Source organism: Sylvia atricapilla, chromosome 1 (genome assembly GCF_009819655.1).
Source record: "Sylvia atricapilla isolate bSylAtr1 chromosome 1, bSylAtr1.pri, whole genome shotgun sequence".
NCBI lineage: Eukaryota > Metazoa > Chordata > Aves > Passeriformes > Sylviidae > Sylvia > Sylvia atricapilla.
In genome coordinates, this window is record NC_089140.1 from 99,798,046 (window position 1) to 99,821,587 (window position 23,542).

Consider the following 23,542-nt stretch of genomic DNA (forward strand, 5'->3'; position numbering starts at 1 on the left):
TTAGGAAGAAGATGCCAGTACTTGTTATGGGTGGGAATGGGGTAAAAAAACCCACACAAAAGAACCTCCCAACCAAACAAAAGCCCACACCAACTAAAACCATAGGTCACTTTTTTTGAGGTGACAAAAATCAAATTACAAAAAAAGGCATTTTTGCCTTCTTGAGGTATAAAAGATTCTTTCATCTAAAATGTTCTTTCAGAATCTTGTAATAGTATCAATTACCACCTACAAAGACCATGTAGATTCTCAAGAAGCAACTTCAGCCTTTACTTAGCATGTGCATTTAGCTTACCTCTCCAGTTTTCTTCTTGATTTTTGTTTCTGAAGTGATGAATTATTTTTCTTAGAATTGGAGGAAATTGCTTGAGTGTTACTTCCCAATTTCTTATGAAAAATGTGTCTCCTTCATGGTTTTTAAACAAACAGGTCATTCAGTTCATTTGTGAATTAACTTGTTACTTGAAAATCTAGGTACAGAAGAGCAGTAGGAGAGCAGATGCAAACTCTTAATTGCTTTGCTCCAGACAAAGGGAAATCCCAGTATATTTATACAATTTAGGGCCTAATACTTGTTTTTTCTCCTATGCAATCTTAACACAAACTTCTTTCCCCACTATCGTAGATCACATTTTGTTGTCCTTGTTGTACGCCTAGCCAAAAGACAAAATATTTCTGGGTGATAACTGTGCATCTGAGAGTGACTGGAGTCATGCTAATGTCCACTCTTTTCTGTGAAAGTATTGGCAGTCTTGCAGTATTAGACATTGAAGGCAAGAGACAAGTTGGGAGACTATTTTTGTTACTGTGGAAACCGTGAAATGGATTCTTTTAGTTCCACAAAGGAATTTTGTAAGTTGTCTCTCATAGGAAGTAGAACCAGACTGAGCAGATGAAGAACAGTAGAATTTATTTTAATTTCATGGCTATATTTTACTGTTGGTGAAGAAGAAAAATAGCTTTTCTGGCATACATTGACTTTAAATCCTTCTGTGTTCAAACTTTGCCAAGGTTTATGTAGGTTTTGGTCTATGTGAAAAATCAAATAACTGAAATAATAAATTACATCTTAATTAATTAAAATTTAAATAACTGGATCAATAAATTATTTAAAAAAACCCCTGAATATTTCTAAAATTCCTGAGCTAAAATCAGGGTTTATTTTGTCTCAGAATCACCATGGCAAGGAGTAGCATTTGACAGCAGGTCTGAAGTGAGTTCCATAAAAATACCATCCAAATTTCATATATGTACTGTCTTGCTGTCATTTTAGTACTTGCCGTTAGTTGATTGTGTTAGGAGAGAGCTCTAATAGAGTGGTTCCAAAGCAGCTAGATGATTTTGGAATCCTCCTTTTTTACCCTAAAAAGATAAAAGATGTCCAGCAGAAGTCTTGCTAGACATCCTGCTGTATGGGTTTTATAGCCTTTTCCAGGAAGGAACGCTTCCTGCTCCTCACAGTAATGTGGTTAGTATAAAGGAGATGTAATACCTCTTGGCATTAGAACTTGCTCTAAGGAAGAAGGCAGAGTGTGTACAATGCTGACATGGGTTTTTTCAGTCATATGAATTCTAGCTGTCTAGTAACTGCTGTCAGCCATTGAACTGCATTATTGGTAGACAAAAGAATATTTGGGGAGTAAGTAGTAAAGCAAACCAAACATAGTATTGAAAGTTTGAGAGGAAGGAAAAAACCATGTGTGGTAGTAATTGCAAAGGAGAAAAACTCAGATAAAACTGTTTCAGTGTGCACTGTTGGTTGTCATCCAGCTTGAAGCAAGTTACTGGGTTGTTTATCTTAATGGGAGGTTTAAAATAGAAAATAGATGATGATTGAGGTTGGGGAAATGTGTGTGAACTGAGCCAAAGAGGAATGCTTTCTAGTTCTAGTGTTTATTTGTTTTCACTTCTAGAATGGTGAGTCCAGGATGATCTCTCATTTTCATTATACTACATGGCCAGACTTTGGAGTTCCTGAATCCCCAGCTTCATTCCTGAACTTCCTGTTTAAAGTCAGAGAATCTGGTTCACTGAGTCCAGAGCATGGACCTGCAGTAGTTCACTGCAGTGCGGGAATAGGACGTTCCGGCACATTTTCATTAGTAGATACTTGTCTTGTTCTGGTAAGTGTTTGCATTTTCTCTGTCACCCCTTCCCTTCTCTTGACAACCTGCCAACCTTCCCAATATGGGCTTTTTTGGTCAGAAGGCTTTAAAAAACATTGAAGTTAATGACATTCCAGTGGAAACTTAAATTAAGACATTATGCTCTTTTTTTCTTCACGTATTTTGATGGCAAAAACACAGCTCTTGAAATGCCTTTACAAATCCCTCTTGAAATACCCCAGGACTATAATAAATTCTCAAAGCTTCCTGAAAAGTAAATTGTAAACATTATTTTCATTTTACGTACTATGTGCTTAGAAAAAGTTGACGATTGGTTGGTTTTTTCACATGAAAAAAGCTTGTGAATTTATATTGAGATGATGGAATCTGTGTCTTTTTTCTTCAGAGCCATTTTCTTAAGCATGCAGAAAAAATTTTATTGTTAACTGAACTAGAATGAGAACTCAGGCTTGCCCCTGATTCCCCTGCAGTGTGTAATGGAGGGTGGTGCAGAATTTCCCCTGCTGTGCAGCCCTCTGAGTAGTGGGGCTTGGTAGCCAGTTTCAGTGCCACATGGATGTATAGATTTTTTGCTTACTTAGTGAACTGCATCACCTATAATTGTTCATGATATGAGTGAACCTTGAATGTTAAATAAAATTTTAAATAAATTAAAGTTTTTGTTGACTTGAAAGTCCAGGCACAGAGTTTTCTCTTTGTGCTTGGTAATAGTGAAAAGGACAGGACATGTTTAACTGAAATAGGATTTCAATAAATTACAAGAAACATATTTTCTGGTTAGGTTAGATCCTCTCAACTTATTTTTTGTTGGATTTTTTTAACTTCAGTTTTTTCTTTGGTTTTATGCATTTTGAAAAACATAGGGATATATTTTGATGCACATGTACTTCAAAAACACCCTGTGAATGTGTTGTGGGGTCAAGCATGTGCATTGCTCAGTTTTTGGGTTCTGCTTTAAATAAGAAAACTTCTGTCATAGTCAGTCTAAATTGCTGTTCTATTCAGAAGCAGTAGGAAATACTACTTTACAGCTCTGATTCTTATAGTCCTATTTTGAAGTTCAAATGCAAGCCTGAATAAAATTTAGCATATCTAAATATCTTCATTTTAAGACTTAATATTAGGAGTACTCATTTATTTGTTTAATACATTAATAATGATCATTGATTCGTTCATAATAAGTTTTCATTAGATGGTTTGCATTTTTTCCTTCAAAATCAAATTAGAAATCATTTGAGATGTTAATCTTCCATATAACTAATAGAAGCATAATATGCAGAAATTAATTTTTAGATTGAATTTTATGACTAATTTTTACTTGTAATTAATTTTTATGTACCATTGACACTTTCAATGTAACTTGCTTTACAGATGGAGAAAAAAGACCCATTTTCTGTAGATATTAAGAAGGTATTACTGGATATGAGAAAATATCGAATGGGACTTATTCAGACTCCTGATCAACTAAGATTTTCATATATGGCTGTAATAGAAGGAGCAAAATTTATAATGGGGGATTCAACTATACAGGTAACTGTTTAGCTCCATGTATTTGGACAGCAGATTGCAACAGTAATAAAAAATAATTTCCAGAATATTTTAAAACATGTAATTTTGTGAGATTTAAATAATTAGCCTTTTTCGGTAGATGCCTAGGAGGTATCAGAAGGTATCTGTTCAGAGCCCTTTATCAAACAAATCTTTTAACCCTGTGTAAATGTCCTCTCTTAGATAAAATATAAAAATAACTTGTCTGTTCAAATGTTAAAAAAAAAAAAAAAGTTCAATTGATGTTTTCAATACTAAAAAGGGAAAATCATGCCCAGTATCACTTCAAAGATAGCAAGGATCTTTTTTAGAATTTCTTGATCTTTGCTGTTTTCCTAGCAGATAAGTTGCCTGATGCTACAGATAATATTTATTTGTAAAGTTGTCTTGTTTCTTCATAGCCCTTAAAATTTGTATTAGAGTTAGTACAGTGTGGCCAAATATAATGATTTTGGGTGCAAAGAGATCACCAAATCTCACTGTTCTATCAGTGTGGCTTGCAGACATAATAGCTTACAGCTTTGTTAAGTGGCTGAGGCTAGGTGGGAGGGAGAACTGGGAGGAGAGGCTTTGAAACATAAAATTCTGCTTTAATATGCTAGGGCTTCTTTATTTTGTTAATTTCTTAAAATCACAAATAGAACAGATAAGCTAAAACACAATTCCTTTCTTTGTGGTATTGGTAGTGGTCTGATTCTTCCCTTTAACAAATATGTCTTGCTGCGTGAAGAAATAATTTTACACAACTGCCAATCAACACTTAGATAGTGTGCTGCTGGTCTGACACCTGTGTCATATGTCCTAATGCTACAGCAGTTTAATCTCTTCATTTTGTGGGAGCTGTTTCTGGTGGTATAAGGTATTGTCCAGTAATATTTTTCTGCTTTGTGTTTTTTTAAGAGCCATGGTCCAAACTGAGCAGTGCTGGTTCCCACACTTACCCATCTAAATCACAGGATTTCTCACTTGTGGATACAAGGGAGCACTGTTGACTCAGAACACAGCTTGTCATGTTCAAGTGTGTTATTTCTTATAGTAAGAGAATGCCTAGGAAGGCACACTTCTTATTTGTTCTCTTTTTCTTGTTATGATTGTTCAGCTGATGTTCCTTAAATCAATGTTTCCTGCAGTGCAGGCATTTGTCCTGGTGCTTCTCTCTTCAGGCCTCTTTAGGCATTATGTGCAGAAAATCAATTGGCAGTGCTCAAAAAGCATATTTCTCCTTTCAAGGTCAGCTAGGTAATTTTTATTCCATAAGGAATGGTTGTACTCTTTAGCATCCGAGAGGCATTCATTTCTCTCTGCTAGTGATGGAGAGGGCCTGAAGTTATCGAACACTTCTCTTATTTAACATTAGCCAAATGTTTGTCTCTGATGTCTCCTTGGAATTTGGAAGTCGGCAAACTGTGCAAACACAACTTTAACTTGCAGTGGAGGAATGAGTTCATTGTTAAAAGTCATTTTGCCAGCAGTCCATTTATAAGTAGCTTTTTTTTTATATCACTCTCCGAGATTGATATTTAGTTTAGAGCAGCAGTCTTGAAATCATTCCATGGACAGGACTCTATTACTTGTTTTGAGAAGATACAATTTTCAGTTCATCTACTTTATCATAGACTTTAAAAGTAACTGATTTTTTTCCTACAGGGTATTCTATGTCTTTATAGGCAGTAGCTGATTTGTGTGAGAAAATAAGTGATTTTTTTTTAGGGCTGATTCTTTTCCTTCCTGTGCACTTTCTAGGGTTCTTTTCTGCATGAAATTATGTTGTAGCAAGTCTTTCAGACTATTTATCATCAGGACAGCTACTCATTAGGACAGAGATTTAGCAAAACACATTTACTTTAATTTTTTTTTCTTCCATCTGATTTCAGATTACTTTTCCAGACAAGATGAATAACTGTTTTATGATGCAGTAGATTTTTGGGCTAATGGGCCACTAGGTTAAAAAGTAGGCCGTAACTCTGGCATAGATAACTCTTCGTTACATTTTCCCAGTTCTCTCTTTTGGGGCAGTTCTTGTATACAAGGTTTTGTTGTATTTTAAAGCCATAAAAAGTAAGAGCACAGCACAGACCTGTAGCAAGTAGAGGGAGATGGGAAGTGTTTGACAGTGCAGGATTTTATAAGACAGCGTGCTTCCTAATTGTGGAGCTGCTGTGGACAGTACAAACCCTGAAGGTAGAGGCCTCGTGCCTTTGCAGTGGTACCATCCTGTAAAAACAGAAAAAAGGATCACTGATGGTTGTTGGAGAAGATACATCTTGACCTAGCTTCATTTCTTCATCTAGCAATTTTTTTTTTTTTTATCTGGTAGTTCCTTTAATCTACTTCTGTGATTGTTCTTTTGGAAGACATCTTGGCAAGGGGACCCTTTAATATTAGGGGAGTGTTTGAAATATGTTCTCCTTGTTTTCAGAAACGGTGGAAGGAGCTCTCTAAGGAGGACCAAGCACCAAGTTCCGAGCAGTCTCCTCCACACCCAGCCAAAATAACCACAGAGAAGTACAATGGGAACAGCATAGGCCCGGAGAACAAAGATCAGATGGAGAAAATAAACACTGACCTGTCCACTAAAGTTCAAGATATCACAGATGGGAACATTGAAAAGTAGGCATGATAAAGAAACTCCTAAAAGGCAGATACACTCTCAAAAGGCTGAATTACTATCTGCTTTTCTTAATGTAAAAATCATTCAAGATCTTTCTGCAGTAGCAAGGGAGAACAGGGGGTATTTGACTGTCATATTTAATGATTTTAAAAATACCACCTCAATGATTTTTACTGTTTTACTGTTCAGAAGTCAAGAGAAGAAAAGCAAATGTCTCTAACTGAAGCAACTAGACATCATACTTTGAAAGCATTTTCTTAACAGATTGTCAGTGAACTCCACTGTGAAGAGTGAATGAGGTCATAAAATTTTCCAGCATAATTTCGTACTGATTTTTAAATACAATGCTTATGTTTCAAAAATTACACGGTTTCTCAGAAACACAAAGGTTTTATCACATACCACTTTCTGTGTAGTGGTTGAAATTGTATCACTGGAGCCATGTGTGACCCTCTGTTCATGTTAAATCTGCCTGCTGTGACTAGGTTCCTGTGGTTTAGCCATGTCAGGTGAATTTGCTTTTCTCTTAGGAGTGCTGATGCCTCAGCTGGGAGGCAATGTGTCACCTGGGCCTTCCCACACTGGGTTGCCAAATGTTGATCCATAGCCAGAGATCCAGAAACTGGGCCGGGGCTATGGCAAGCTGAGCCATGTGGTGTACAGGAGGAGGCAGGGTCTGTCCAAAGGGCTGCAGCCCGAGACAGAACACAGCAGTTCAGTGTAGATAGGCTGGAGTTCCAAAATAACAGCTGGCTCACCAAATGCCCAAATGAGTTTGTTTCTGTGTCTTCCTGAGTGTTTTGAAAGAGAATGACAGCAATTCTGTACATGTTAAAAGGAGTCCCTCACAAGGAGTGAGAGTATGGTTATGTGTTAAAGTCAGTCAAAGTTGGTTTTCGTGTTAAGAGTTCTGCTGTCTTAGAGATTGTGAGGGCACTTTTGGAGACAGGAATTCCTGCTAGGGTAACACAGAACTTGGGTGTATCATGTGTCCTTTACCAAGTTCTGGTTTGCATTCTGAGATGAGTACTATTAAACCTGCATGCAGCTGTGAGTAGGGGTTGAAGTCTGTATGCTGGTGTGAACTCTGCAGTGGAGGCACCTGTGTAAATACTGTGACACTTGCACATGGTACCTGGCATTGCATATAGAGGCAGTCTCCACACAAAACAACTCAGCCACCAAATGGGGCACAGACAGGAGTGAAGGACTCAGCTCAGATAATTTAACTAATTCTGTTCTCTGTCAAACTCATCAATTAAGTACCATGTGCATCTTTACCTCTGTGTATTTGTGGGGCTTCGTTATCTGAAACTCTCTACATCAAGTTGGTTAAAACATAATAAAAGATTGCTTGGTTTGGATTTTTTTATACTGCTGCCATATGCTGTTGGTGGGTTAACTAATGGGAACATTAGAATGAGGTTTGGTTTAATATCATAATAGCCTTTTTTCCTGTTCTTCAGTGTAAGATTCACCTTTTTTTCTTTTTAAGTTCTGTCCGAAAACGACTGCGGGAGGATAGAAGAGCAAACACAGCACAGAAGCTGCAGCAGATGAAGCAGAAGCTAAATGAGACTGAAAGAAAAAGAAAAAGGTGGTTATACTGGAAACCTATTCTCACTAAGATTGGGTTTGGTACACTGATTTTAGTTGCTTATTCTTGCTGGAAAATGTATTTTCAAGAACATTCCTTGTAAGTGAACAGTAAGTGTGACTGCTCCAACAGTTAATTTTGCTGGAAAGTAATGAGTAGGGGTGTGACTTTAGGCATAAACTCCTTATTCCTGGAATGGGTACAGACTGTTACATACAATAGAGAAGTGATGTAAACTTGATCTCATGTCGACATCTCAGGACTTTCCACTGCAGGTACTTAGAAAAATGAACTGCTGCCCCCCACAGAATTGATGGTTTTTGTTTAATATGAGCAGGTACAAACTTGCTGCAACTGTTTATACACTTTTTAAAATGCTGTTCTACCAGATCTTGAACAAATGCTGAACCGTGGAGGTTTGGCTATTGAAGGCTGTCTGGATTTAAATTTACATGCCTGACATAAGCAATAAACAGTGTTGTATCATTTACGTTATTAATGCAAAGAAGTTATCCTTAAATATGTGTAATGTGTAATGTACTAGTGACATGAACATAAACATTTTATATTCTTACGACCTAGGATAAATATATTTTATAATTGCATATTTAATCTTTTTGTAGTTCACTGTACTTTTAAAAGCTCAGTTTGTACAGGTTTCTGACCAAAAGAATTTTGTTTTGAAACTAAATATTATTATAATTTGTGCATGAAAAGAATAGTGCAACCATTCCCCATATTTGACTCTCCAGTTTGAAATGAGCAGCTAGGGGTCTGATAAAGCACATGCCAGTTTCTACTCTGTTAATTTGCATTCCTTATTTATTTTTTGTAGTTTTCATTATTTAAGTAAGACTTGGAATTCTTTTTTAAGGCTTTTGAGAACTTAGCCCCCACTGAAAGTCATACTGTTGATTAATGTATTCAGACTTCAGGTACTGTTTGAAGGCCAACATTGTTCAAGTTCTGACATTCCATTTAATGTAAAACATAATGTTTGTGTATCTATAGATTTTAATTGCTAGAAAGAATAAAATTAATTCATCAGTAATAGCTGTAGAAACACATCAAAGGACATGGTAGTTGGACTTCCAAGGGTGGCTGTAATGGAAAAGAAATGTTGGTAGTGTTCTGCCATTCCCAGTGTTTTCAGCTGTATGAGCCACTTGGTAGCTTCACAAAGTCTAGGACTGCTTTTCAGGTTCCCCAGCACAATATTAGTAAAACACTTGATAACTAATATTTTGGGAGTATCTGTGCCACAGCCCCTTTAAAATTATTGAACACTCCCTTTCCATTACTTGGGGTAGTATTAACACCTTATAAGTAGTAATTCAACACAAACCACTTTCTGCCCTTTAAATTACCTTCGAATACAGAGATGGTATGTAGCTGAATGTAGCTTGGTCTTCAAGCTGGGATCCAGTAATTTGTAGGGTTGGATTGTACTTTGAAACGGGAATTTTATTTATTCAAGCATTGCCTTGTTGGTTAACTTCAGAGAAGTTATGTTTTCTTCTTCCGTTTTCTAAGCTTGGTTGTTTTCTGTTGGGTGTCGGGTCTTGGGGGTTTTCCCCCACCCCCCTCCCCCATTTTGTAAAGCACTTCTTGGATTTACTGCTGAAAAATATGCAAAGAGCTGGATGATTATTTGCTCCTTATTCAAAGCAATTGACTTCAAAGTTTTGCAGTACATCCAAACTTGGTAGTCACATACGAGGCATGAGGCCCAATTACTCTGACATTTACTACACAAAGCTAAGTGCAGTTTACTCTTTAAAATTCTCATTTTGCAATAGCTGATGCTATTCTGGACTAGGCTGTTTGTATAGTAAACAAATGGTGAAGGGTTTGGATGAGGAAAACAAGTGTAGTTCCACGGAGCGCTCCATTTGTGAAGTTGTGCGTCAGTAGAACAAGACAGTTTGTTCCATGGCATTGCTGACCAACTGTGTAATAGCTTGAATGGCAAAATGACTGCTGGGACATAGCACAGGCAGGCAGCTCATGTATTTTAAGACATTTCACAATTTTTACAACCACAGTAACTTTCAGCCAGCAAGAAGACTGTCAAAAGTTTTTGGTTTTTTTTTTTTTTTTCCTTTAAATTCAGGACAGGTTTTTCGGTATCCACTATAATTGATAGTAGGTGTAAATGTATGTGCCTTATAAAGATATTTTGGTTATGGAAAAATACATGGAATGTAATTTAAATGCTTTTGTAACAGAAATATTCCAGATTTTATTCTAGATACTTAAAAGCAGCTAAGGAAAAAGTGCAGGCAAAACTCGGACTGATACCACACTGTCATTTATTGCCCTTCTTTTGGCATGAGGAGGATTTCCTGGGCTACCAGTATCCTACAGGCACTGAGCTCTAACTGCAGCTTGTCAAGTTGTCACTTGATTTTTATTTTTTTTTTCCTGATTCAATCTTCAAAATTCCGGCTTTTTAGTTTTCTTCGTGAGTAAGCATTCCTCAGTTCAGGGTGGGGCAGGGCAGGGGGCAGCCAATTCAGATCACCTCACACTACCTTATTGATGCAATAAAGCAGAACTTGCACATTCAGCAGTTGTTCTGTAAAAGTTTGGTTCTGTGATTGCAAGTACCTTGGCAGTCTTAACTGTTAATAATTTAAGGAGGATGAACCAGTACAAGCCTTGGACAAAACTATTTTGAACAGTGAATTGTTCATGATAGTATTAGAATAGTAAGGAAAATCAAATGATTGGTCTCTTTGTACATTCCAGGAAATAATTTGGATTAAAATCTTCTTTCTGGTCCATCACTAATCCTTAAAACCCAAAATCTGGAGGATTGCTTTTCTTGCTGCACACTAAGCCCTTGTGATATTTTGTTATTCTGGAGGATTTAAATTTGCAGCAGTTTTGCACAGCTTGGATGTTAAGTAGGAACAAATATGGGCCAAAATGAAGACTGTTGATTCCAGTCACCCCTATCATAGGAAATGTTTAAAGGGTGAAATTGAAGGACATGCCTTCTGACCCCTCTCTTTTCCGCTTCCCTGATTTCTGGCAAACTGCTGGCTGGTCCTGTGCTACTTGTAAAAGGTGGTTGGGCTTGATTCAAAATGTTACTTTGGTTTTTCCCCTCTTCCCTGGAAATGCATCAGTCAAAATATTTGATGCGTAGTGGGCATCTCTAATGTCCAGTGTTGGACTCTGAGATGAACACTTGTGTTCAAGTCATGCACGTTTTCATAAAAAAACACCCAGCAAACATTTGGACCTCCACTGCAAGGGGTTTGCAAGATTGGAATTAATCCTCTAGGTTTCCTGTCTGTGTTCTTGGTGCAGGGACAGTCCACTTAGTGACGGTACATCTGTATTTTCCTTGAAATGTATTAAGTAAAATAATTTAATTCAGTGTGAAATAGCAATTTGGAAAAAACCTCTGGATTTGTTATGGAAGTGAGATGTTGCCAGTGAAATGTGGCTTATTCTGTTAAACCTCGAGTAATATGGTTTACTGACATCAGTTTATGTCCCCCTGAAAAGGGAAGAGGCGTAAATGTGTATGCATGTATGTGTGACTGGATCATGCAGGCGATGAAAAAGCCTGGTTAGCTTTATGTTTAATGAATGTAAACCAAATTATTTAGTTTGCTGTTCGGCATTATAGTAAAACCTGAGACACTTGAGGACTGCATGAGAAACTAAATTAACAAGGACAAAAGAGGAAGTCTTCTGCAGGGCCAAGTGGCTTAAGCCAGAGGACGGTATTTCTAAAGGTGACGTGACACACAGTAGTCTTCCTGGGCCTTTTTGTTTGCCCCCAAAGTTTTAAGTCAGTCTTTCATTTTTATGTACAAAAAATAAAAGTGTTCAAAATTGCATCTCTGTCTGAGTCTTTATTTAAATTGGAAGGATAAATACTTGGAAGCCTTCTTTCAGTGTGTCGTAAGTGGTGGAAGAAAGCTGCTTTATGAATCAGCGTAGTGCTTGCAGAACTCAGACGCATTTTACCTGTTGTAGCTTGGGGATGTGGTGCTGTGAACACCAAGGTCTCTTTCTGTACACTCTGGGAGTAGAGTCTTCCCTTGCTTAAGAACAAAATGTTTAGTGCTGGGGCATCTTTCTCACTACAGGAAATCTTTTTCCTAGAAACAGTTACCATCGAGCTGCTGTAGCAGGATTGGCCTCCAAAGCTGTAACAGGTGATGTATTTTGAGATGTAGCCTGCCATAGTCTCTCTGAGGCCCAAGGAGACTTCTGCAGTGCTTTGAGTGACATGTGTGAGGAAGTGGTTTGCTGGACTGACACCTGTACTAGAAACTCTCCAGCAAGGATGTGCCTTGTACTGTAACATGGAAATACATTCTGGAAAAGCAGCGGCTTTCCAAGAGTACTTGCTCTGAGGCAGTAGTTGCTCCAGGGAACACATGAGAAGCTGTTTGGTGTTGACAGTGAGCTGCAAACCTGCTGTCAGTTCTTAGCTCTTTTTATGTTTTTTTTATCCCCGTACTCTGTACTGAATCGGTGACTTTCTTTTGGTTGTATATCGCAGGCCGAGACTGACTGACACCTAAGCCTTCGAGAGTTGTGAATGTTCTGCAGCTATAAACTGCAAATTATTGACATGCAAAGCGAGACATGACCCCCCTCTTCGGGAACAAAAAGTGAGGTCTGTTAAGTACCAAGAAGACCTCAGTTATCTGTTTACAGCGTAAACTGCACCGAGGGGATGAAGACCACCAGCAGCATGTGCCACTTTGCAAAACAAAATAATATGCCATCTTGTGTTTTTATAATGCCTGTATTAATGTAGAAAGATGTAAAAGAAATAAATTAGGAAGTATTTTGTTTTGTACTGCCATTCTTACTGTATTTTTATACTTTTTGGCAGCATTAAATATTTTTTTAAATTGATGATGTGCTGTTGTGTGCGCGTTGTGTTAGGGAGAACCTGTTAAGAGTGTGTGTTGTGGAAAAAGAAGGGGTTTGCCTTAAGGTTTCCTGATACCTGTCTTAACAGGAAAATGGCAAAATTATTAAGAGTGTGCTTTATGCAAGTATTTTCATTAATGCTAAGTATTGTAGTTTGATTTAGGAGGAACTCTTGCACATTTCTTTTGTAATACACCACTAAGAATATTATTTTATTAATCTGACCAGTCGGTTTGGTAATCCTTTTTATGTTTGCTATAAAATACGTACAAAATGTTCAGAGTAACTTTGTGACAGGGAAGTGTTCTGTTGCTGATGCTTTAAAGGGAGGAAAGAGGGAAAAACTGACCTCTCTTGACCCACTGTCCTGTGTAGTTAACAGGAACTGAAGAACAAAAATGAAGTGCACAGAAGTCAATGGTGTCTGTAATTAAACAGGTTTTGCATGGTGCCATTGCTGTGTGTTCTATGTACGGTATTTTCTTTCATGTATCCCACCTTCTGTCAGTGTTCTCCTTGACATAGTCAGGATGGACTGGAAATGGGTAAGCCAGAGTGCTCCTTAAAGGAGTTCATCCAATGAGGTCAGCAGGGTTTCCAGTTTCCAGCCCTGTGCCGTCTGTAACAGAGCTGATCTCAATTTTGCACTTGTTCTCTGATGGCTTCAAATAGACCTTAACTCACGAAACTCTTATATATTTACCATGACTGTCTAAACTGGCACGTGGTGGGGTTTTACATGGAATTTGCACCTTGCATATTTTTGTACAAGTCATATAGTTACTGAAAGTGAAGTGTGGAAGCGAGGGGAGATCTAGGCCAGCTCAGGCAGTTTTTGCTAAAAAAGGCAGCAGCCTGAAGTCTTATCAGAAGTTGGTCTTGAGGCCCATTCATGAAAGCAGTCATATTCAGAGTTGTGTTGAGCTTGAAGGGGAAGCTGAAGCCGGGGAGTACTTGACTTGCTATTACTTGACCTAAAGCCACACTTGACACCATCCTGAAATAGTCTAAATTGCCAGTCTGGTTTGTCCAAAAATTTTTTTTTTTTCTTTACATGATCACCATTGTTCTGAGCCTGTGCTGGAGGAGAAAACAACATTGTGCCTTGATTCAGTTTTCAAGCTGGTGCAGCTGTGAAGCCAGGAGTCTTTATAGCAAGAGATCAAGCTCTGCCAAAACCACTGCAGCAAACCCTACTATTGATTACCGGAACACGGCCTGTTTATACCACTTGGGACATCTTTGGATAAGGCTTTCAGCTGTTCATGCCTTTTACCTTTAGCTATAGTTTAGGTTTTCATTATTTTCCTCCTCTTGGAGTTGTGAGTAAGCATGCAGTGCATGACTACTGGAAATGTGCATGTGCCTTTTTATTTTACGTGCTGCTATCCCATGCAACTAGTTTGTCTTGTTTGGCACAGACAGGTGAGTATCCTAACAAAAATGTTCATTGCCCTTAGTTTTTAAATGGTTTTCCATTTAAAAACTGAGATGCTGGAATAAAGTTGATGGCAGCCAACTTGATGAATCAGCAAAGGAGATCAAGATAGAGTAGTTCCAAAACCTGGGTGTTTTTTTTGGTTTTGTGGAGTGCTGTCTGGTGACATGAGAAGTCTTGCTTTCTGACATGTATATTTATTTGGTTATTTCTACATAGGCCCCAATTCTTGACTACTGTTGGGAAAATGTATTTTAAAAGGTGAAGAAAGGGGAGAGAAAGGACCAAATGAGTGTGTCTTTGTAGTCTTTAAAGAAATGAAGTTGAAGTGATCAGACTTGTGAAAGGCATGTTCACATGAAGAAGCTGTGATTTACTGACAGCCTTTTTTCCTCCATGCTTAAGGGCAGTGTCGCAGAGGTGTTTTTATTTCTGCTAGTCATCTAAAATGCCGGGCAAAGGCGCAGCCGTGTCCTGCAGGAAGGTTTTGGTGTGTGCAGGGGCTGTGCTTGCCTGTCCCGGGCACTGGAGGCAGGAGTGGCTTGGGGCCAAGGGCAGCGCCGCCCGCGGGACTGCCGGCCTTGGAGAAGCTGCGTCCTTGTTCTTCTCACAAGGATCCGACTGCCCTCTACCTTCTTCGCAGGGAACAGGAAAACCCTGAGGATTTTCTCTTTCAGAAAATGCTCCCAGTGTTCTCCTTTTCCCTTCTCAAGGTTTTGCTTAGCCGAGCCTCTTGAGGAGGTAGTGAACATCTATGTCTCACTGAAGAAAAACTGTGAAGCAAATAACATCCCTTTCATAACTTCTGTCTGGTCCTTCTGTCCCTCAAGACTTAATTTGTTCTCCTGCTCTATATACACCTCGTAGTCACTTGTCTCAGTTTGAATATGGTTATTTTTCCAACTAGCTTTAGGGTTATCAGACTTGACTTGTGCTACACATGGCCTTTTGTCTTCCCTGACTCCATCTGCATTTTGACTCGCCAGCTTACCAGGCTGGCTATCTGTGGGAACTCCTAAAATACGTATTTTAGTAGTTAATTCTCACTTTTCAACTCTAGAACTGACCATCTTTCATCCATGATTTAAAGTTGTTTTTAAATCAGCTGGTCTGACCAAGCACTTCTAAAAGGCCAAAATTGAACACATAGCTAAATATTATAGTGCAACAGGTACCATAACAAACACTGAACACATGAGCTGTCCATCACACAATTGCTGTCTCAGACTAAGCCTGTAAAATACACAGATACCAGACTGCCTAATGGCAGGCAAGGTTCCCTGATTGCTTTATGTTTCAGAGCACTGTATTAATGTTCAGTCTCAGAAGGCTCATTGACCTATAAAGCTTTAGTTTCAGCATCTTAGCAGCTTCTGGAAACGGAACGGAAGCCTGGAAAAGAGAAGGCTCAGGGGTAACCTAATTGTGGCCTCCCAGTTCCCAGAGGGACTCTGCAAGAGACCTGGAGAGGGTCTTTTTACAAGGGTATGTAGTGAAAGGATAAAGGGAAATGGCTTCAAATTGAGAATAGACTCAGGTTGGGTATTAGGAAGAATTTTTTTTACTGTGAAGGTGGTGAGGCACAGGCTCAAGTTGCCCAGAAAACTTGTAGATGCCACATCCTTGAAAGTGTTTATGACCAGGTTAGCTGGGGCTCTGAGCAACCTGGTCTAGTGGAGGGTGTTCCTGCCTACAGCAGTGGGGTTGGGACTAGAGCATCTTCAGGATCCCTTCCAACCCACAGTTCTGTGACTCTGTGAGACACAGAATAGGCTGAGACAGAGAATAGGCTGTTACACTGCTTGCAGTCTCCCCAGTTGAAGCTACCACACCACCATTGGGAAAAAAAGGCAAAACCAGATAATTTCTGACCTTCACTTACCTCATCAGGAAGTCTTGAAAACAAAGATCCACAGTTGACATGGAAATGGAGGGTTTTTATCTTCCAAGAAAATCCATGCCTACACATCACTCTCAGTTCTCAGCTGCATTAAAAAGGAGCACCTTCAGCTTGTGCATGACAGTAACACAACCACGGAAAAAGGTTTCTTAAAAAATATTTTATTAGAAAAAACTTCCAACCAAAGTTACTCAATAAACAACTGTACAAAACATATTTCTTTGGTGAGTTTATGAAAGTTACCTTAATTTCTTTAGCTACCCACACACACAAAAGGAATTTTTTCTTAAATAAAGCATTTATGTAGACACCAAAGCAAGCTGCTGCTCCTTGGCAATTACGGCGTAATCACCACGTCAAGGGACATCTGTGACTGCACACACACGGGACTCATGGCGAGTTCAGAGCTGATCAGAAGAGGGCAGGTGGGAGACCATTCCCAAACAGTAAGCGCCAAGAACTCGGTATCTTCCACTGTGAAGAAGGATCTGTGGAATTGTTGCTCTGCAAAAAACCCGGAATAATTAAGTTTTAAGCGGTAAGGATGTAACTGGCACAGGTATTAAAATAATGGGCAGCAGGACAAGTGTCAGTGTCACAGTGGGTTGCTGTAGAGAAGGGCACTGGAAGTGAGAATTCAATCAAACTTTTACACAATTTTTGCCCACACCTGTCAAACAAAAGAACTGGTGTTCAGATTTGTTTTTTCAGGTGGGGAAACTCCCAGTGAGATTTTAATACAAATGTGTATTTTATTTGGCACATTCTTGATGACCAAGAGCCAAAATGAACCCATCTGGACTGAAGGAAAAGTAAAATAGTGTATATAAAATATGAAAGCAAGAACTTTACATCAAACAGCACTTACTTCACTTTTAATTAGCTGGAGCCATTCATTAAGATAGTTAACAAGAACAAATGCATCAGGGATGTTGTCTCCTTCTGAGCAAAATTTCAGAAGAACTGCCATTTGGATTCCCTCTGAACAGCTGCAACAAAAATAAGCATGCATTTGCATTTTGTGTTTATATCCACAACAATTATATTTATGTATTAAGAGCAGCAACAATATGCATGTATCTTGTGAAAAGCCAAAACCAAAAAAGAAAAATGTATGGATATATGTATTTTTTCCCTCTCCATATTTCCTTGATCACATTTTCACACTTTGTGCTCTTTCGCTTAGTCTTGAATTTGTTCTTTACTTTGCAAGGCAGGAATCCTACATCTTGCGAGAGTATTGGGGCCTTTTACATACTCAGTTTGTATTTTTTGTGCTGGTGAGGTGCCTATACACATCCTTTGATACAATCGCTCCTTATCTTTCTGTGTATTTTAAACCAGCAGTTTTGCAGGTTGCATATCACTGCTTCACTCAGAATATTCTCATTTTTTAATTTAGATTTAAAATTGTTTTTACCTCCATTCCTGGCAGGTCTTTTCTTTTGCAGTTGTATATTGTCTCCATGCTGAAGTCAGTATAAAGGTAAGTGTGGTATTAGTAACTTTGCTACTGTTGAATGCAACAGTGTGGTCAGGTGTTAAAAGTAATAATTAAAAACTGAAAGTCCATTTAGTTCCACCTGACACAACACTTATTTTGCAGAACCACACACTTGTGCTATAAATGAGTATTGGTTTCTAAAATTTAAAAACTCAGCTTTCAGCACAACTGATGCACACACCTTTTAAGAAAACCCCCACATCTAATTTTTTTGCTGGCCCTGAGATCTTAACTTATTCATAGCACTCAGAATTGTTTGGGGGTTTCGTGTAACTGACACTGGAACCATTTGCCTCAGGAAACAGTTTCAGTTAAAGCAGCACAGGTACAGGGATTCTACTATTTACAAATTGTGGTTTGGATAACATCAGGTACCACATTGATTGTCATCGTAACTGTGAAGACTTTATTCTTTTCCTTTAGCCTATTCCCGTACATTTTTACTCATTCCAACTTTATGATCCAGGACTCCCTACTTCTCTTCCTTCTAATCATGGGCCTGACCTGAAAGAAATTCTATTCCTGTAGGACAGAATAGTTCTGTTCTATAAAAAGAAAACAGAAATTTTTCTTTTTCCTGTAACATAAAAGTGTATAAGATAACTTTACCCAAGTACTAAAAACAAGACTTCTTTCCGTGCTTATCTTTAGGTAGCTCACCTCTCAGTAAATAAGAGTTTTGTGATGCCACCTCCAGGTATATGCAGAACTTTGTCTGTATCACTTATTCCAGGGTAAGCTGCTACTTTTTCCATTTCTTTCCAGTTTAGCTCCTTCATGCGGCCTCCAACTGCTTTCTCCAGATCAGGTGTGAGCAGGTAGCGCAGTGGTGTCCTGGGAACAAGCCAAGGATGAGTTCAGTCTGCCAAGGAAGGACACTACCCCAGTTATCACTTGTGGCAGAGAGAAGGTACAAGCACTGAGGACCTCACACCTGCGGGGAAGAATTGCTCTGATGCTCTCTCCCTCTTCAGATCCAAGTTAGAAAGTAAGTCTGTGGCCTCAAAACTGTCCAAGCTACTTAACTTTCTGCCACAAACAGAAGCTGGGTACCCTTTCAGGGGCTCAAATAACTGGCAAGTGCCAAATACATAAGCACATAGATAGAGGAATTGCTTATAGTTGTTAAAATAATTTAAAATAAAATGTGCTTTTTCTTACTTCAAAGAGGAGGCGATTGATTCAAAACCTGCTAGGGTAAACTTGGACTTCACTATGTTACAGTATTTTCAGTAAGGTCACACTACCGATACATTCAGACTTTAGTCATGTTGAAAGTCTTTTCTGAATGCACTACCCTCACTCTTTAGTAAATCTGCTGTAAGGGAGTTGTTCTGTGGTGCTGAGGGAGCTGGGAGGGTTTAAATCACCACAACTTATGACTCAGAGCACATCAAATCACCATCAATTCATCTCATCTCATCTCATTCCATGTTAGTTTGCCATCCTGCAATTGTATGGATCTACCACTATATGTGGGATAGATCTAAACCTCCTTTGAGGCCCTAAATATTTATAGAGCCTGAGGATAACAACTGCAGAAATACTGATTTTATTTGTTTTTCATTAGATCACCAATTATGATGCCCTCAATCAGCAAGACATGCCTGGTTTTTGGATGGGTAACATCTAAAAAAATACTGCAGTAAAAAAGATACTGCAGTTGCAACATTGCAGTTGCCTCCCAACAAATAATAACTGATAACTTCCATTTAAAAAAAGAAAAAGAATGACAACCTAGTGTATCAAAAAAAACCCTTCCAAATGCAAAATGGTGATGAAGAGGTTAGAAACGAACCAATACTGCAATCAACTATTAAAAATCTAACCTGTGACCTGTATGTCAACAGTTAATCCCTGACATTGCTTGCAGCCACAAGAAGTTAAAACTGAGTCTCTGGTGCCTGGAAGTGCAGGCCAAGTACAATTTGCTTACAGCTTTTCATTTGATCAGTACTTTTGACAGTGATAACCCAGAAACTTCAGAGACTAACCCTGTATAACATCAGGTTTTAGTAGCATACGTAGCATTTTATGACCTATGTACATATGCAAGCAAAGGCATCCTGCCAAAGGTACTCAGTACATGGAAGCAGAGGGAAATATTCACTCAAAACCACCCAGAAACCTCAATTAGGTGTTTTAAGGACACAAACATACCCCAGAAGCTGCTCATCATCACGCTGGTACGCGTGGCTGCTGGACAGAAGGACAACCCTGGCACATTTGATGCTCTTCACCCAGGAAAGCAGAGTTTCACAGAATGGCCTGTACTTGTTCTTTACACAAAAATACAGAAAAAAAAGTGAAACATTTAATGGGTCCTTAACAATGCTAGGTGTTATATATAGTGTTCAGCAGTGATCTAAATTATTCTTCATATCCACTTAAGTCTTCAGCTCCAGATATATTATTAGAAAGGAGAGAACAGCCCTGGTTCTTTACTTAAGCAAAACTACACATAGAATTATAAGTATTATTATTAAAACCATGTCAACAACAACAATACCACCTGTTTTGTGTGCCATTAATACCAAGGGAAAAAGCTTTAGTGCAGGATGGGATGGCAGGATCACACAATATTCTTCCACACTTTGAAGTGTTAAAATACTGCACCACATTTTTTTTTTTTCTGTCATGGCATTCTGCTTAAATTACAGCCACTGTCACATCAATGTCCAGTTAAATTCCTCATTTTTACCACATGAACACAATATAGAATAATATGAAATAATTAAATTGGTATGATAAAAAAAAAAAAGAGATAAAGCTATTACAAAGAACATGCAAAAACAATAAATGTAAAGGAAAAAACCAGAAAAAACCCAGACCAATTTTGTATTTTCTTGACTCTTAATAACTAAGGAGATATTTACACTAAAATCTACCAACACAGGCAGCTGTTGTGGGGCTTGAAAAAACAAAAGCAAAACCTCAACCCTCAATGAATGCAGAAATCAGTAAAACTGTACCAACTGCAGAAGGTATTACAGCTTGAAGTAGAAAAAGAATTTCACCAGACCACCTAATATTTGCCAGCAGAACTATTCAAACCAAATAGTGAAGTAACAACAATCAATGAACATACATACCTTTATAAAAGGTGACCTGATCTGCAGAACTGCAAGTTTCTTTGAAGGTAACGAATACACTACAAGAAGAAATCATGAACTCTTGTTAAGCAGAAAGTGAGAAAGAGATCTGGGTTTAAATATATGAAGAAGGACCCCATTTACAGAAGGTATAGGAAACCTTTCAGCTATCAATTCATATGGGAAAGCCTGATAACATCCACTGTGTTAAAAATACATATTTCTGTGCACTGTATTTTCATAAGACTGAGTTTCAGTTGTACTAAATTCAAGGATTGAATTATGAAAGATATATGAGCATTTGCCTCCTGTAATGATTCAGATAATGTATGCATCTTTGCAAAGATTGGCAGATTATTCTGAGATTTCTGTGATTTAAGAGAGTAAAAAAAAATTAAATACAATGATAAATGCAGGGAAAGAAACTAAGAATTTATAGGGGAAGTGGGAGAAACATTAGACAGGGAAAAAGGCAAAGGTATATGGGAAGAAAGAAGAGTGGTAAGTATCCTTCTAAATCAGAAATTCAACTTGTATTTCAATAATTTATTTTAAGTATGTGCACACTTGATATTGCTTTGGATTAACACCACAGAGAGTTTTGCCTGCACTGCAATATGGCTCAAATTCAGTATTTCTTACTGGTTCCAAATATCAAATTGGTTTTCCAAAGTAACAGCAGGAACAGTTTCCTCTGTGAAGTGTAAATATGTTCCTATCTCTAGGTTTCTGCAGCTGTTATTACTGGCCTTAACTTAAGCACATCAGCAAAGTTTAACAACAAAAAAAGTAAACATGATGTTCTTGCATCTTATGCCCCCAGCAAATACCTTCAGCATTCAATACCCACCTTCAGCATTTATACTCAGCTCCGTTGAGTTTTCCTCTGCTGTTGCATATGGGTTATTTCCAACCATTGGCACCAGGCAGTCGGTGTAGAAGTAACCAACTTTAGTCATGTCAAGTGTGGAAATCACCAGGTCTATTGCCAGCTGACCGACATTTCCCACGGACACTGCTGGCTGAAGTAACACAGTGAACCGAATTACAGCGTGCTCCATGGACGGCCCAAGGTGCTCTTCAAACAGTTAAAGCTTAAATTCCTTAAAATCTGGTCAAACATGATTTCTGAAAGTGGCTGCTCATCCTCTGGCAAAGGTGACTATTTCCTACCAGAAGAATTGGTAAATACAGGATTTGGTCCCTGTCTGACAAAAAACATCCTGGCCACTGCTGTGAATAACCCTGTCTCACTGTAAACTGGGGGAACACCTTGGAAACTTACCTCCTGCCCCACATTTTTGGATTGAGAGTAGGTAAAAGCCACCCAAGCAACTGATGTGAGACTGGCAAACCTCACATGAGGTTTGCCCAACAGCAGCGGTAATATTACATATTAAACCTCCAAATCTCAGACTGACCCGCAGACAAGAGTAGGCTGGTTTTAATTTTTTTAAGGATGAAAATGATAAGGGCTGCCCTTAAATTAATTTCATAGGAATTGCTGTGCGTTATCATCAATCGGAGCAGACACTGACTTATTACACTGACCTAATATGACGGCACGGAAAGAGAAAGTGAAGAGTTTGCGTCCTTCCAAAGAAACTATTACAGGAAGACAACAACCAAAACGTTCGGTTGCTTTCCTCTAATTTATAATCAAATCTAAGAGTTGCTGTGGCTGCCCACTGCGGACAGACACGGGTTTGGAGGCGGACAGAAGGCGAAGGTGGCGGCGGCAGCACGGAGTGTCCCCACGGGCGGGGTGGCAGCCCGCTCCCACGCCAGGAGCTCGGCAGCGATGTGCTTCCTGCTGCTCGTCAGCTGACCGGGAATGACTTCCCGCCTGCCTGCACCGTCATCCCGGCCCGGGAAGCGATGGCACTCCCTGCCGCTAACCCAGCAAGGCCAGAGATGCGGGCTCTGCCCCTCCGCAGCCCGCGCTGCAGCTCTGTGTGCCACACGGACATCGTCACCTCGGGCACATGAGCTGACACTGATGTCACACCGCCTGTGAAGGCGATAAAAACACTTCCTAAAACAATCCTAACCCGAGATTTAAACGTAGCACAATGATTTTTTTTTTTTTTTTACACATTGGAAACATTTATGTATCTCATCTAAATGAAAAAATGCCGAGCTTTTATTGCAGTGGCCACCCACGGGTGCTGCAAATCCACTAAAAGCGCATAGGGCGCATTAATTTTTAGAGCAACAGCATATAGCTATAGTTCTGAAAGAGCATATAGCTATTGCTCTAAAATAAAGTATTGCAGCTCGGCACGAATCGTCTTGTCAGGGGCAAACCCGGGGTTCTGAGGAGGGAGAAGCTGACAGAGACGGAGAAGACCGCGCTAAGCTCTGCTGCAGACGGAGCCCTCCAAACCCTTTTCCTCGGTAGAACACCCCACGCATTCCACACACACCGCCCGCCCCGCGCCTTCTCCGCTTATCCCGCGGCCACGTACCCGGGGACGACCCTTGGGCAGGGTACAGGGAGACACCAGAGCCCCCGTGTCCCGTCCCACAGGAGCGGAGCGGAGCCCCCAGCCCAGGGACCGGCGCCAAACCCACCCAAACCCACCGAGGGCGGGGGAAAGCGGAAGCGGGAGCGGGACTCACCATGAGCAGAGTGAAGCCTTTAAAGTCGGGGCCGGCGGAGTCCCCGCCGCGGTCGCATGGAATGAACATGCCGGCCGGGAAGGGAAGAGGGAAGCAGGCAGTGAAGAAAGGAAGGAAGGAAGGAAAGAAGGAAGGAGGGAGGGAAGGGAGCGGGGCGCGGACGCCGCGCCCACGTGCTGCCGCCAGGGGGCGGTGG

At 39.5% G+C, this 23,542-nt stretch overlaps 2 protein-coding genes across 4 annotated transcripts in view; one reads left to right on the plus strand and one right to left on the minus strand.

The window, feature by feature from the left end:
* PTPN2 (protein tyrosine phosphatase non-receptor type 2) overlaps positions 1-13,244 on the plus strand; it is a 30,544-nt gene extending 17,300 nt beyond the window's left edge. For 2 of the 3 annotated variants that reach the window (XM_066328707.1, XM_066328690.1), the window contains 5 exons: positions 1,914-2,123; positions 3,498-3,656; positions 6,094-6,284; positions 7,781-7,981; positions 12,411-13,244. In XM_066328707.1, coding sequence (XP_066184804.1) covers positions 1,914-2,123; positions 3,498-3,656; positions 6,094-6,284; positions 7,781-7,981; positions 12,411-12,432 — 783 coding nt within the window. In that variant the 3' untranslated portion in view covers positions 12,433-13,244. The remainder of the gene's footprint in view (positions 1-1,913; positions 2,124-3,497; positions 3,657-6,093; positions 6,285-7,780; positions 7,982-12,410) is intronic. The other variant, XM_066328698.1, reaches the window with a different exon arrangement.
* Positions 13,245-16,270: 3,026 nt separating this feature from the next.
* Positions 16,271-23,491, minus strand: PSMG2 (proteasome assembly chaperone 2). Its single transcript, XM_066328739.1, has 7 exons — positions 23,347-23,491; positions 21,575-21,746; positions 20,725-20,783; positions 19,793-19,911; positions 18,293-18,466; positions 16,997-17,117; positions 16,271-16,632 (listed from the first exon to the last, which is right to left on the minus strand). Exons 1-7 carry the CDS (start codon positions 23,413-23,415, stop codon positions 16,540-16,542), a joined length of 807 nt encoding a protein of 268 aa, XP_066184836.1. The 5' UTR covers positions 23,416-23,491; the 3' UTR covers positions 16,271-16,539.
* Positions 23,492-23,542: the final 51 nt, after the last annotated feature.

Excerpts from the sequence above, each read along its gene's own strand:
- PSMG2 (XM_066328739.1), bottom strand. The coding sequence starts at position 23,415 with ATGTTCATTCCATGCGACCGCGGCGGGGACTCCGCCGGCCCCGACTTT. Across the intron at positions 21,747-23,346 it reads AAGGCTTCACTCTGCTCATG|CCAGCAGTGTCCGTGGGAAA; the intron begins GTGAGTCCCGCT and ends GTGTTACTTCAG. Across the intron at positions 18,467-19,792 it reads GATGATGAGCAGCTTCTGGG|GACACCACTGCGCTACCTGC; the intron begins GTATGTTTGTGT and ends GCTTGTTCCCAG.